A 13,718-nucleotide genomic window follows, 5' to 3' on the forward strand; every position below is an offset into this window, starting at 1 on the left:
AGAGGACAGACAGCAGAAGCAAGAAGAACTACAATCCTGAAGCCTGTGGAACAAAAACCACATTCACAGAAAGAGAGACAAGATGAAAAGGCAGAGGGCTATGTATCAGATGAAGGAACAAGATAAAACCCCAGAAAAACAACTAAATGAAGTGGAGACAGGCAACCTTCCAGAAAAAGAATTCAGAAAAATGACAGTGAAGATGATCCAGGACCTTGGGAAAAAAATGGAGGCAAAGATCGAAAAGATGCAAGAAATGTTTAACAAAGACCTAGGAGAATTAAAGAATAAACAGAGATGAACAATACAGTAACTGAAATGAAAACTACACTAGAAGGAATCAATAGCAGAATGACTGAGGCAGAAAAACAGATAAGTGACCTGGAAGACAGAATGGTGGGATTCACTGATGCAGAACAGAATAAAGAAAAAAGAATGAAAAGAAATGAAGACAGCCTAAGAGACCCCTGAGAAAACACTAAATGCAACAACATTTGCATTATAGAGGTTCCAGAGGAGAAGAGAGAGAGAATGCACCCGAGAAAATATTTGAAGAGATTATAGTCGAAAACTTCCCTAACATGGGAAAGGAAATAGCCACCCAAGTCCAGGAAGTGCAGAGAGTCCCATACAGGATAAACCCAGGGAGAAACAGGCTGAGACACATAGTAATCAAACTGGCAAAAATCAAAGACAAAGAAAAATTATTAAAAGCAGCAAGGGAAAAATGACAAATAACATACAAGGGAACTCCCATAAGGGTAACAGCTGATTTCTCAGCAGAAACTCTACAAGCCAGAAGGGAGTGGCATGATATACTTAAAGTGATGAAAGGGAAGAATCTACAGCCAAGATTACTCTACCCAGCAAGGATCACATTCAGATTCAATGGAGAAATCAAAAGCTTTACAGACAAGCAAAAGCTAAGAGAATTCAGCACCACTAAACCAGCTCTACAACAAATGCTAAAGGAACTTCTCTAACTGGGAAACACAAGAGAATAAAGGACCTACAAAAAAAAAACCCAAATAATTAAGAAAATGGTAATAGGAACATACATATTGAAAATTACCTTAAACGTGAATGGATTAAATGCTCCAACCAAAAGACAGAGGCTCACTGAATGGATACAAAAACAAGACTTATATATATGCTGTCTAAAAGAGACCCATATCAGACCTAGGGATGCCTACAGACTGAAAGTGAGGGGATGGAAAAAGATATTCCATGCAAATGGAAATCAAAAGCTGGAGTAGGAATACTCATATCAGATAAAATAGACTTTAAAATAAAGAATGTTACAAGAGACAAGGAAGAACACTACATAATGATCAGGGGATCAATCCAAGAAGAAGATAGAACAATTATAAATATATATGGCACCCAACATAGGAGCACCTCAATACATAAGGCAACGGCTAACCACTACAAAAGAGGAAATCGACAGTAACACAATAATAGTAGGGAACTTTAACACCTCACTTACACCAATGGGCAGATCATCGAAAATGAAAATAAATAAGGAAAAAGAAGCTTTAAATGACACAACAGAACAGATAGATTTAATTGATATTTATAGGACATTCCAACCAAAAACAGCAGATTACACTTTCTTCTCAAGTGCACATGGAACATTCTCCAGGATAGAGCACATCTTCGGTCACAAATCAAACTTCAGTAAATTTAAGAAAATTGAAATCATATCAAGCATCTTTTCTGACCACAACACTATGAGGTTAGAAATGAATTTCAGGGGAAAAAACGTAAAAAACACAAAAACATGGAGTCTAAACAATACGTTACTAAATAACGAAGAGATCACTGAAGAAATCAAAAAATACCTAGAGACAAATGACAATGAAAATACGACGATCCAAAATCTATGGGATGCAGCAAAAGTGGTTCTAAGAGGGAAGTTTATAGCTATACAAGCCTATGTCAAGAAACAAGAAAAATCTCAAATAAGCAATCTAACCTTACACCTGAAGAAACTAGAGAAAGAAGAAGAAACAAAGCCTAAACTTAGCAGAAGGAAAGAAATCATAAAGATTATAGCAGAAATAAATTAAATAGAAACAAAAAATACCAAAGATCAATAAAACTAAAGGCTGGTTTTTTGAGAAGATAAACAAAATTGATAAACCATTAGCCAAACTCATCACGAAAAAGAGGGAGAGGACTCAAATCAATAAAATTAGAAATGAAAAAGGAGAAGTTACAACAAACACCACAGAAATATAAAGCATCCTAAGAGACTACTACAAGCAACTCTATGCCAATAAAATGGACAACCTGGAAGAAATAGACAAATTCTTCACAAGGTATAACCTTCCAAGACTGAACCAGGAAGAAATAGAAAATATGGACAGACCAATCACAAGTAATGAAATTGAAACTGTGATTAAAAATCTTCCAACAAACAAAAGTCCAGGACCAGATGGCCTCACAGGTGAATTCTATCAAACATTTAGAAAAGAGCTAACACCCATTCTTCTCAAACTCTTCCAAAAAATTGCAGAGGAAGGAACACTCCCAAACTCATTCTCTGAGGCCACCATCACCCTGATACCAAAACCAGACAAAGATACTACAAAAAAGACAGTTACAGACCAATATCACTGATGAATATAGATGCAAAAATTCTCAACAAAATACTAGCAAACAGAATCCAACAGCACATTAAAAGGATTATATACCATGATCAAGTGGGATTTATCCCAGGGATGCAAGGATTCCTCAATATACGCAAATAAATCAATGTGATACACCATATTAACAAATTGAAGAATAAAAACCATATGATCATCTCAAAAGATGCAGAAAAAGCTTTTGACAAAATTCAACATCCATTTATGATAAAAACTCTCCAGAAAGTGGGCATAGAGGGAACCTACCTCAACATAATAAAGGCCATATATGACAAACCCACAGCAAGCATCATTCTCAATGGTGAAAAACTGAAAGCATTTCCTCTAAGATCAGGAACAAGACAAGGATGTCCACTCTTGCCACTATTATTCAACATAGTTTTGGAAATCCTAGCCATAGCAATCAGAGAAGAAAAAGAAATAAAAAGAATACAAATTGGAAAAGAAGTAAAACTGTCACTGTTGGCAGATGACATGATAGTATATGTAGAGAATCCTAAAGATGCCACCAGAAAACTACTAGAGCTAATCAATGAATTTGGTAAAGTTGCAGTATACAAAATTAATGCACAGAAATCTCTTGCATTCCTATACAATAACGATGAAAAAGCTGAAAGAGAAATTAAGGAAGCACTCTCATTTACCATTGCAACAAAAAGAATAAAATACTTAGGAATAAACTTACCTAGGAAGACAAAAGACCTATAGGCAGAAAACTATAAGACACTGATGAAAGTAATTAGAGATGATACCAACAGATGGAGAGATATACCATGTTCTTGGAGTGGAAGAATCAATATTGTGAAAATGACTATACTACCCAAAGCAATCTATAGATTCAATGTAATCCTTATCAAATTACCAATGGCATTTGTTACAGAACTAAAACAAAAAATCTTAACATTTGTATGGAGACACAAAAGACCCCGAATAGCCAAAGCAGTCTTGAGGGAAACAAAAGGAGCTGGAGGAATCTGACTCCCTGACTTCAGACTATACTACAAAGCTATAATAATCAAGACAATATGGTACTGGCACAAAAACAGAAACATAGATCAATGGAACAAGATAGAAAGCCCAGAGATAAGCCTATGCACCTATGGTCAACTAATCTATGACAAAGGAGGCAAGAATATACAATGGAGAAAAGACAGTCTCTTCAATAAGTGGTGCTGGGAAAACTGGACAGCTACATGTAAAAGAATAAAATTAGAACACTCCCTAACACCATACACAAAAATAAACTCAAAATGGATTTGAGACCTAAATGTAAGACCGGAAACTATAAAACTCTTAGAGGAAAACATAGGAAGAACACTCTTTGACATAAATCACAGCAAGATCTTTTTTGATCCACCTCCTAGAGTAATGGAAATAAAAACAAAAATAAACAAATGGGAGCTAATGGAACTTCAAAGCTTTTGCACAGCAAAGGAAACCATAAACAAGACGAAAAGACAACCCTCAGAAGGGGAGAAAATATTTGCAAATGATCTCCAATATATATAAACAGCTCATACAGCTCAATATTAAAATAACAAACAACCCAATACAAAAATGGGCAGAAAACCTAAATAGACATTTCTCCAAAGAAGACATACAGATGGCCAAGAAGCACATGAAAAGCTGCTCAACATCACTAATTATTAGAGAAATGCAAATCAAAACTACAATGAGGTAGCACCTAACACCAGTTAGAATGGGCATCATAGAAAATGTACAAGAAATAAATGCTGGAGAGGGTGTGGAGAAAAGGGAACCTTCTTGCACAGTTGGTGGGAATGCAAATTGATACAGCCACTATGGAGAACAGTATGGAGGTCCCTTAAAAAACTAAAAATAGAATTACCATATGATCCAGCAATCCCACTACTGGGCCTATACCCAGAGAAAACTGTAATTCAAAAGGACACATGCACCCCAATGTCCTTGCAGCACTATTTACAATAGCCACGTCATGGAAGCAACCTAAATGCCCATCAACAGACGAATGGATAAAGAAGATGTGGTACATATATACGATGGAATATTACTCAGCCATAAAAGGGACGAAATTGGGTCATTTGTTGAGACATGGATGGATCTAGAGACTGTCATACAGAGTGAAGGAAGTCAGAAAGAGAAAAACAAATATCATATATTAACGCATATATGTGGAACCTAGAAAAATGGTACAGATGAACCGGTTTGCAGGGCAGAAATTGAGACACAGATGTAGAGAACAAACGTATGGACACCAAGGGGGGAAGCGGCAGGGGGTGTGGGTGGGGATGGGATGAATTGGGCGATTGGGATTGACATGTATATACTGATGTGTATAAAATTGATGACTAATAAGAACCTGCTGTATAAAAATATAAATTAAAAAATAAATTAAAAAAATAAAAATTACATTGCTTCAAAGCACCACACTGCTCATAAGCACTCATCTGAATCTTTTATTTATGTAAGTATGTTGAAGATTATCCCAAGAGGATAAAATATTCAGGTTTTTTTGTGTTTTTCTTTCACCTTGATCAATATTTACCTTGGAAATGTTGGATAACTTGGGGCCATCCACTTAATTATTTTTTTTCATGTTTCAGTAAATCCTGTTCTATAAATGTTTCTTTCCTTTTCTTTCTCCCATGTAAATAACCCTTCTATTGTCAAGTTATTTCCCAACAGATCTATATTCAGAATTTCATAGTAGGTAGGTTTTAAATAATATCCTGATTTTTAACTCTTTGATTATAAGGCCTAAAACCAATCACGGACTAGAAACATTTTCTTCCTCAAAAAAAGCATTGATCAATGTTCCAATCTAAAGTTCTAATTACCTATTTCAATCTTTGAAAAAGATGATATTTGATTCCAGAATATTCAGAATATGAGAGAAAATGATTAAAGCTATATCAGGGCCTATGTGTATGAATTATACCAAATTCTTCTAATATTTTGTCACCACAGATGTGTTTGGACATTTTCAAAAGAATTTAGGAGATTGACGTGATAGCCAGGTATAAAAGAGTAAGATTCTGGAATAGAAAAAACTGTTGGAGAAGCTTCTTTCTAAAGCATTCTTTGATGTTTTCCCAAAGTAAACTGCGTAAGTTTAGTAGGAAATATATATATACATACTAAAATTGTCATTAGGTTATTTTAACTTGGTTAATTGTAAATGGCATATTTTTGATGCACATGAGTATTTAAGAATACTGCCACTTGGTTGCCTTTGTTTAGAATAAAAAGAGCGACAGAAATAGAAATGTGTTTTGCTACAAGGATAGACCAGATATTTAAATAGTCACATGGGCTTTCTGCTGTACCGAGGAAGTCCACTTTGTGTGATGGACTCTAATTCGTGCAGCTACCTCATTGAGGCACCCAAAGCCAAGTACATGATTGAGAGCAAATACAGACACTGCTAATCATACACATTTAGAATTCGTTTTAGTGTCCTTTAAATGATACAATTATAACACTATACCTTTCATCCCCAAAACCTGTAGTGAGGAACTTTTGTCAAAAGGATTTCTAAATTGACTGTAAAAGTCAAGTCTGGCTTAACCAATTTTTCATCAATATATGTATAGTTTTAAAAATAATTTCCAATATGTATTCATTAGGGCAACTATAATCTCTTACAGGACTGAATTGTATGCTTGACTTTCTTACCTAAATTTTTAGTTCAAGTTCACCTTTCATTCTGGTAGAATTTATCTAACTGCTCAACCACCCCTCACAGTTGAAAGGAATTGTGTGCTGGAGCTAACTCCTTAAGAATTGTAAGTTCAAATGAAAGAAGGCTTCCAATCAGCAAAGACAGAGCTTGGAGAACACAAACCAAGTAGAGAAGGCAGGATTCTTTCCCTTATGAATTTATACCAGTCTTCTTTGCATTAGCACTAGATATTCCTTGGTGAGTTGTTTGGTTGGTTGGTTTCTAAGCTGATCTACAGCTTAGAAATATATTAAGTACATTAAATATTGAATAGCTTGACAAATGACAGCCAGCATGGGTTTTCCCTTTTCTTGAGTCTTCTCCACAGTAAAAGCAAATGTGAACTGTGTTCCTAACAAAGGGAGGTAGGAAATGAGGGAGAAAAAAGCCCCTAAAAAATAGTGATCAAAAAATAGAGGCAAGATCCTCGTGTGGTCTCATTCATTTGCTATCTCTTCCTCCCAGTTCTCTGACCTATTTTGCTAGTAATGATTGGTTTTTTACACCTGGAGATCACAAAACCCTGGTGTGAGGTCCAGCCTGCGGAGTTATGTGTGAGTATCCGAGCTGCTCATTCATCAGGAGCTGAAGTTTTCCCTAGCTTAGTCAACTCTTGTCTCACCAATGAGGTGGCAGTTTTCAAGGGCCAGTAATAAGAGATGTATATTTTTACTATGCTTCACATAGATAAAGACAGAAGTCAGACACATACTATATTAAAATATCAGAAGAGTGCTGAGGTGCCAGTAACCAGAAAGTTCCTTTTTAACTTGGAAGCTAGTGTATGTTTCATACCAAAAAATTCCTCCAGTTCCTTGAAGTACCTTTAGTGAATTACCAGTGTATTAGCCTTGCTACCTCTTGATAAGCATCCATCTGTCACAACAAATCCATACACTTCTTTACAGCCCTACAATCTACATTTGGAAGAAGAGAGTCAGCTCTTCCAGAAGGATGGAAGAAACCATGAGGAGGTTTTAGTAATAACAGTAACCTGATATTTTGAAACTCTAAGGTCCTGATTTTCAGCCTTCCACCTAACAGTAAAATTAAAGCTAGCCCCCAGTAATAAAATGATATTTCTTTAATCATATTATATAGATTGTGAGTGATTCAAAATCAGAAACCAGGTCTTGTTAATAGTGTGTCCACACACTAACATCACTGTTTAACACATAGTAGGTCTTCAATAATTATTGTTGAATTGAACTGAGTTTGCTCACACTCAGCACCAAAAATGATTTTTCAACTTGGATAATTTAGTGTACCTTTGCATTCTGTGGTTGCACTTCATTTAGCCAGCAGAATTTTATTTAGGAGACAGAGAATAAATTATACTGAAACTTTCTTTCAAGTGGAATTGAATTTACTTCACAAAATCATCATTTTTTAATCTGAGCATTCTACAAAGGGTGACCCTAACGAGAAGGAAAAAACACCACAGCATCCTTGAATATAGATCAAAAACTCAAGTCATCCATTGAAACAGGACCCTGTAGAGATTGGTGCTGTGATTGGAGATTACTATAATATTATCTTTCTTAGAAAGTAGGAAATCTAATTACCTTCGTTTCTCACATTTGAGCCATACTACAAATGAGTTGTGTCCAGGTACAGAAAAAACAACAATATTTTATTTATAATCTTATTTTTAGCTTTTGATCTACAAATTCGGGTTCTAGATTTGTTTAAAAGATCATGGGTTTTATAGATGCTCATATGTAAATTAATCTATTGTTTGCTTACTTTTTGTTTTCCATTGTATGGTCCTCCTCATAAATACAGAACAGGTCGTTACATGAAAAATATAAGATCTTGCATTTTTTCCTTGTTCTCTCTTAAAAATCTATTTCTAATATTGCATTCCCCATTGGACTACTTCATAAGGGCATGAGAGGGGGAAAAGAAAAGACAGAGGAAAAAAAAGAAAGACAAAAGAGACTGGATCTCACCACTAGAATTCACCATAAAAATCTCAAAGTGTAACAGAATTCTTACAAAATTTCCTAGACCAGTTCTTTAGGGAATTGAGATCTCCTATGAAAAATATGGCGATTGGGAAAGGCAGGGACAAGATGTGGGAAAATAGTAAATAAGTGCAGCAAAAACAGGTTCTGAGGAATACACATAATTTTGTCTGCTTTAGATCACAATAGAATTTTTAATAAATAAATTTCTTTTCTTTTTTGTTTTTTTTTTGTAAAGACACTTTTTTGAAACAGTAGATTTAGCCCAGTCATTTGTGTCATTTTTAATAAACTGTCTTTTTTTTTTGATTGTTTGTTTTTCATAACTGTAAATGTTTTAGATTTGAGTCTCTTGGACATTGTCTTTAGAGTTCATTCGGATCAATAACGGTTCATGCACTGAACTGTGTATTGAATTTATTGTGTTAACTGTTGTTGTGTGGTTGAAGGGAGATTTGTAAGAGTTGTAGTGGTTTAGGTGCTCATGCTCAATAGCAGGCATGGGCAGGTGGCTTTCCATGGGTGTGTCTCCTGTAATCTCATCATCCACATTAATGATTTCAACAGTCCTCGTTGGGGCATGATGGTTTTGCCGATGGTGCTGCTTCCTCATCTTGTAGAAAATGACCAGCATCACTGCAGCCATGAGTGTGATGGCCACAAAACAGCCAATGATGATTTTGGTAGTCTTCATGACTTCATCGATTCCTGGGATCCCACTGTTTATATCAGTCACGGGGATGGTGAAAGTTTTTTCTGTTGACCTTGTGCTCTGTGGCGTGAGAGAGGTGGTCACGTTGGTGGTCTCCCAGTCGATCACCGGAGTGGGACCCACATTGTTATCTGTGGTCCTTGCCTCATCCTGAGAAGGTTCCATAGTCTCTACTGTGACGGTTGAAAAGTACGAGAAGGGAGTAGTGTTTGCTGCAGTAACATTCAGGGTGGCCGAAGCAGTGGTATTTCCAACAGAATTACTCACCATACATGTGTACATGCCTGTATCTTGCACAGTTACATTCGTGAAGTTTAACGTCCCATCGCTGAGCACGGCTATCCGCACTTTGTACGCCCCATGTGTCATGACTGTTCCGTTTGGAGTAATCCAAGATACAGAAGTCAGGGACGTGGAGGCCCGACATTTCAGCTCAGCTGCCATGCCTTCAGTGACATTGAGGTCTGCTGGGGGCTCCACAATGACAGGAGCATAGCATGTGAAATAATTCTGGTCAAGCTCCCCAATGTACCTCCCTTTCAGATTGGGAGGCGTGTTACACCGGGCACAGCAAGCTGTGTTGGAGGGGGCCATGTCTTTTATCCACCAGCTGAGCCACAGTATGTCACAGTTACAGTTCCAGGGGTTGTGATGTAAGTGTATCCGTTCTAGATGATGCAAGGGTGTGAAGAGGTCATGAGGCAGTAATGTTAGATTGTTGTGTGCCAGGTTGATCTCCACCAGTGACTGAAGGTTATCAAAGGCATTCCGTTCAATCACTTGAATCTGGGACTGTATCATCCACAGTTTTTGAAGGTGCATCAACCCCTGGAAAGAGCCAGGCCTGATGGCAGACAGATGATTCCCAGAAAGATCCAGCTCATCTAGTTTTATGAGCGGCGTGAGGTTAGGGATTTCTCGGAGGTTGCACATGGCAAGGTTCAAATACCTCAAGTTGGACAGACCTTCAAAGGCACCTTCTGAGATATACGAAAGCCTTTTTAATTCCCCTAAGTCTAGTCGGCGCAAAGAAGGGATTCTGTTAAAAGCATAAGAAGGGATGCTTTCGATGGGGTTGTTTCGCAACCAGAGCTCCTTCAGTTTAGACAAATATACAAAAGCTCCATTTGGGATGGTCGTAAGACGATTGTCAAAGAGTTCCAGGGTGTTGAGGTTTGCCAGACCATTGAAGGCCCCAATTTCAATTGTTCTGATATGATTCCTACTCAACTGTAGGATTTCCAGGTGCCTCAAGTGTTTGAAGCTATTCACTTTGATGATCTGGATTTGGTTCTCATGGAGGTTCAGCAGCCGGGTGTTGGTGGAGATGCCATCTGGAACCTCACGTAGGTTTTTCCGAACGCAAATCACCTTGCTGAACTGGTTGCTGCAGGAGCAGACGGAAGGGCAGGTTTGAGCCCGCACCAGACCAGCCACCACAAGAAGTTGAAGAGCCAGCAGCACCACAAGCAGGGGGTCAAATAAGGCCCTGTTAAACCTAGGACCTATCATTATCTGCTGTGGATGTAAGGTCATCTTGTTCAACATTCATAATTTATCTGGTGTTGGTCCTTCTGGAGTTCTAATAATCTGCAATACAATGAGAGCAAAAAAGAGTATTAGATCTCCTCCAGATGTCTTTCTGGAGTCACTGTATGTAGTGTCATTTATTAAGCGATCTGGCTCATATTTATAGAGAAGTGTTTTTGTACTTTGAGTCAGCAGCCATCCACAGCCAATATTCCATCAGATGTGCAATCACAGAGCAATGGAAGAATGAGGTAGAGGGCCTTACTGTAGTGTTTACCAACCAAGTCTGAGCTGAATGCATGAGGACATATGAAATGTACCCCACAATTAGGCTCAATGTCCAGACCAGATTGGAAAAGTTCAGAAAATAAAATTGGGGTGGGGGCTATACCAATAAACTAAAAATTCCCTCGCAAAATTATTAATACCTGGCATTTTATTGAGGATTAGTCTATGTGCCAGGCACCACAGGCTATGGAGTTCACAAACAATCCTATCCAAGAATGGCTACATAACTTGCAGGGCTCAAGGCAAAATGAAAACATGGGATGTCTTGTTAAAAATTATTAAGAATTTCAAATCAGTTACAGAAGGGCATGAAGCCAAGCATGGGCCCTTCTGAGTATGGGGCCCTTTGTAATTACACAGGCTGCATGCCCTGATCCTTTCTTAACCTTACAGCATTCCTCTGAGGAAGGAACTGTTACAGACTCCATTTTCAAGATGAAGCAATTTAATAGTAGGGGAAGTGACATGCATGCAGTCACATGGTTAGTAAGTACAGAACCAGGGCTTAGACGGTCAGCTCATCAGTCCAGGAGAATATGATCTCAAGAACTCCATGAAAAAGTTTCTGCAAGAATGATGGCAAAAGCAAAATATTTTTCACAATTAATTTTGTTAAAATACCTTTCCTTTGGGGGTGACCTGAGCTGTAAACACTGGCAACTTATCATATAGTTCCTGTGAAAATACACTGAAATAATGACATGCACAAATATACATAAATTTCTAGAGATGTTCATATACAAAAACTCATGACAACAGAGCCAACTGCTACCCATAGGTAGATATACCACAAATTAAATCACACCCCATGAAACATAATGTTTACGCACAGAAAAAAATCTTAGTATAACTGTATTATATATGTATTATGTCCCTACTCTTACTGATTTTAAGTAGATTTCTGGGAAGGAAATAAAACAACTCACTTCCTGCAACTCTTCTGGCACAAAGAGGAATTCCAACGCTTGTGTTACTCAGTATAAACCCCACTCAACTGGCTTATCATGGATTGGGCACCTGTGTAATGACCTCTCCCAAATTTCTCATCTCAATAAACAGTGTCTCTTCTGTGAATCTCCTGGGAAGAAAAAAAAGTGTGGAGGCTCACCATATCCAATTCAAAAAGGCACTAAGACAATAATTTAGTATTTATTACGTGTCACCTTGGGCAGGTTACTTATCCTCTCCATGGCTCAATCTTCCTTGCAAAATGGGAATGACATAATTACATAACCCTTAGTGTTACTGTCAGAATAAAATTAGTTAATGTTCATAAGGGCTTAGAATAATGCCTTCCATATGGAAAGAACTCAATAATATTAGATATTATTATTATTACTACTACTGTATTGTTGTTTCCCTTAGCCAGACATTTTGCTAAGTACTGAGCATACAAAGGTGAAGAATATAATCCTCATCCTTGAGGGAATTATAATTCAGGAGGTAAGACAGATAGGCAAACAGATGAAACAAAATAATGTATGTTCATTGCTCTGAGGCCAAGCCACATTGGTAGGAGGGAGCTGAAGTCAGAGTAACTCAATCTGTGCTGGTAAATCAGGAGATTTTCAAAGAGGAGGGTCACCTGATTTAGATTTTGTAAAAGAAATTGATAAAGAAAAGAAAGAAGAGCAGAGGGACCAGGCTGAGCTAAGACAAGGAAACATGAAGGATGCTAGTACAACCAAAGCACCATAAAAATTCCTCTGTGGTGGGAGAACGGAAAGCCTGGGGAAGAGAATGGGAAAGAAGCTGGGATAAGATCGGGTCCAGACTGAAGAGTTGGTTACGCCAAACTTAAGAGTCCCCGTTTTATCCTACAGGCGACATATTCTGTTTATACAAAGAAATGCTATCATGAGCTTTGTTTTTAAGAATGATAATGTTAGATTAACAGGGAGACAGAAAAGTTTTGGAAGAAACCAGCAGCAAGGAGAAAAATTAGGAAGATCCTCCAGCTGCTCCAAGTGAGCCTTAGAGAAAAGTCAATTCCAGAGACAAGTGGACTTTTTTGGTCATCTCTTGCATGCCTACCATTCAAGGTCTTGAGGAGAGAAGGGCCGTCTGTCTCCTCTTTAGGAGTATAACCCTTCTACCAGTGGTGAGATTCTCAATGTTAATTAACATTTGTAAATAACTCCATCTTCATAGAGTACACAAGACAGAGAAGAGGCTCTTTTCCTATAAAAAGAGATTCTTCACTCAGTAAATGTATCTGCCATTAGCAGCCCTTCAATATACACCCACATTCACAGAACGGCAGAAAAGGACCTGAATCTCAAGAAGGTGAGGTTTAAAGTCATAGATGCTTTCTGGCTTCAGAGGCTTGTTTTGGTCTCCTTCCCTATGGCAGCAAAGAAATTTGACCACTGGGTGCTGAGTTGTTACTCTTTCTTCCAGCCTTCTGTGGCAAACTGACTTGCTGCCTTTCTCCGGGCTCCTGCAGCTCTAGGTTGACTTTTCACACCATTCAGTACTACGATCATTTGTCCCTGGGTCTGTTTCCTGCACTACCTTTTGAGCTCCCTGAGGACAGTGGCCATGTCTCATGGTCTCTTCTTAGCCTCCTGACAGCACAGTACCTGGTATAGTGATGTGTACCAATGTATTTAATCATGCCTTTTACTTTCTGTATTTTCTGATGTTTTGATACGGGGCTGTGCTTATCCTGGAGAGACTGCCCCTCCAAGGGCTAGCTAATTCCTAGAGATAGTAAAGGACGGGCTCACAGGCATGCCTTTCATATTCAAGGCAACCATTATGAAGCCAGTACCCCAATCATTTCCTTTATCAGTTTTTACAGGGCTCTTTACACTTGAGCCACTATCCCTCTGCCCTCATCATCCCAGGGCTAGATACCAGGCAACTGG

The 13,718-nt window shown here is 38.0% G+C and overlaps 1 protein-coding gene across 1 annotated transcript in view; it reads right to left on the minus strand.

Annotated features, from left to right (window-relative positions):
* Nucleotides 1-8,599: 8,599 nt before the first annotated feature.
* The window catches only part of LRRC4C (leucine rich repeat containing 4C), a 153,057-nt gene continuing 147,938 nt past the window's right edge, over nt 8,600-13,718 (minus strand). The window contains exon 2 of the mRNA XM_060017383.1: nt 8,600-10,620. Within this exon, the coding sequence (XP_059873366.1) occupies nt 8,656-10,578 (1,923 nt within the window). The 5' untranslated portion in view covers nt 10,579-10,620 and the 3' untranslated portion in view covers nt 8,600-8,655. The remainder of the gene's footprint in view (nt 10,621-13,718) is intronic.

This window comes from Delphinus delphis, chromosome 8 (genome assembly GCF_949987515.2).
Source record: "Delphinus delphis chromosome 8, mDelDel1.2, whole genome shotgun sequence".
In the NCBI taxonomy this organism is placed as follows: domain Eukaryota; kingdom Metazoa; phylum Chordata; class Mammalia; order Artiodactyla; family Delphinidae; genus Delphinus; species Delphinus delphis.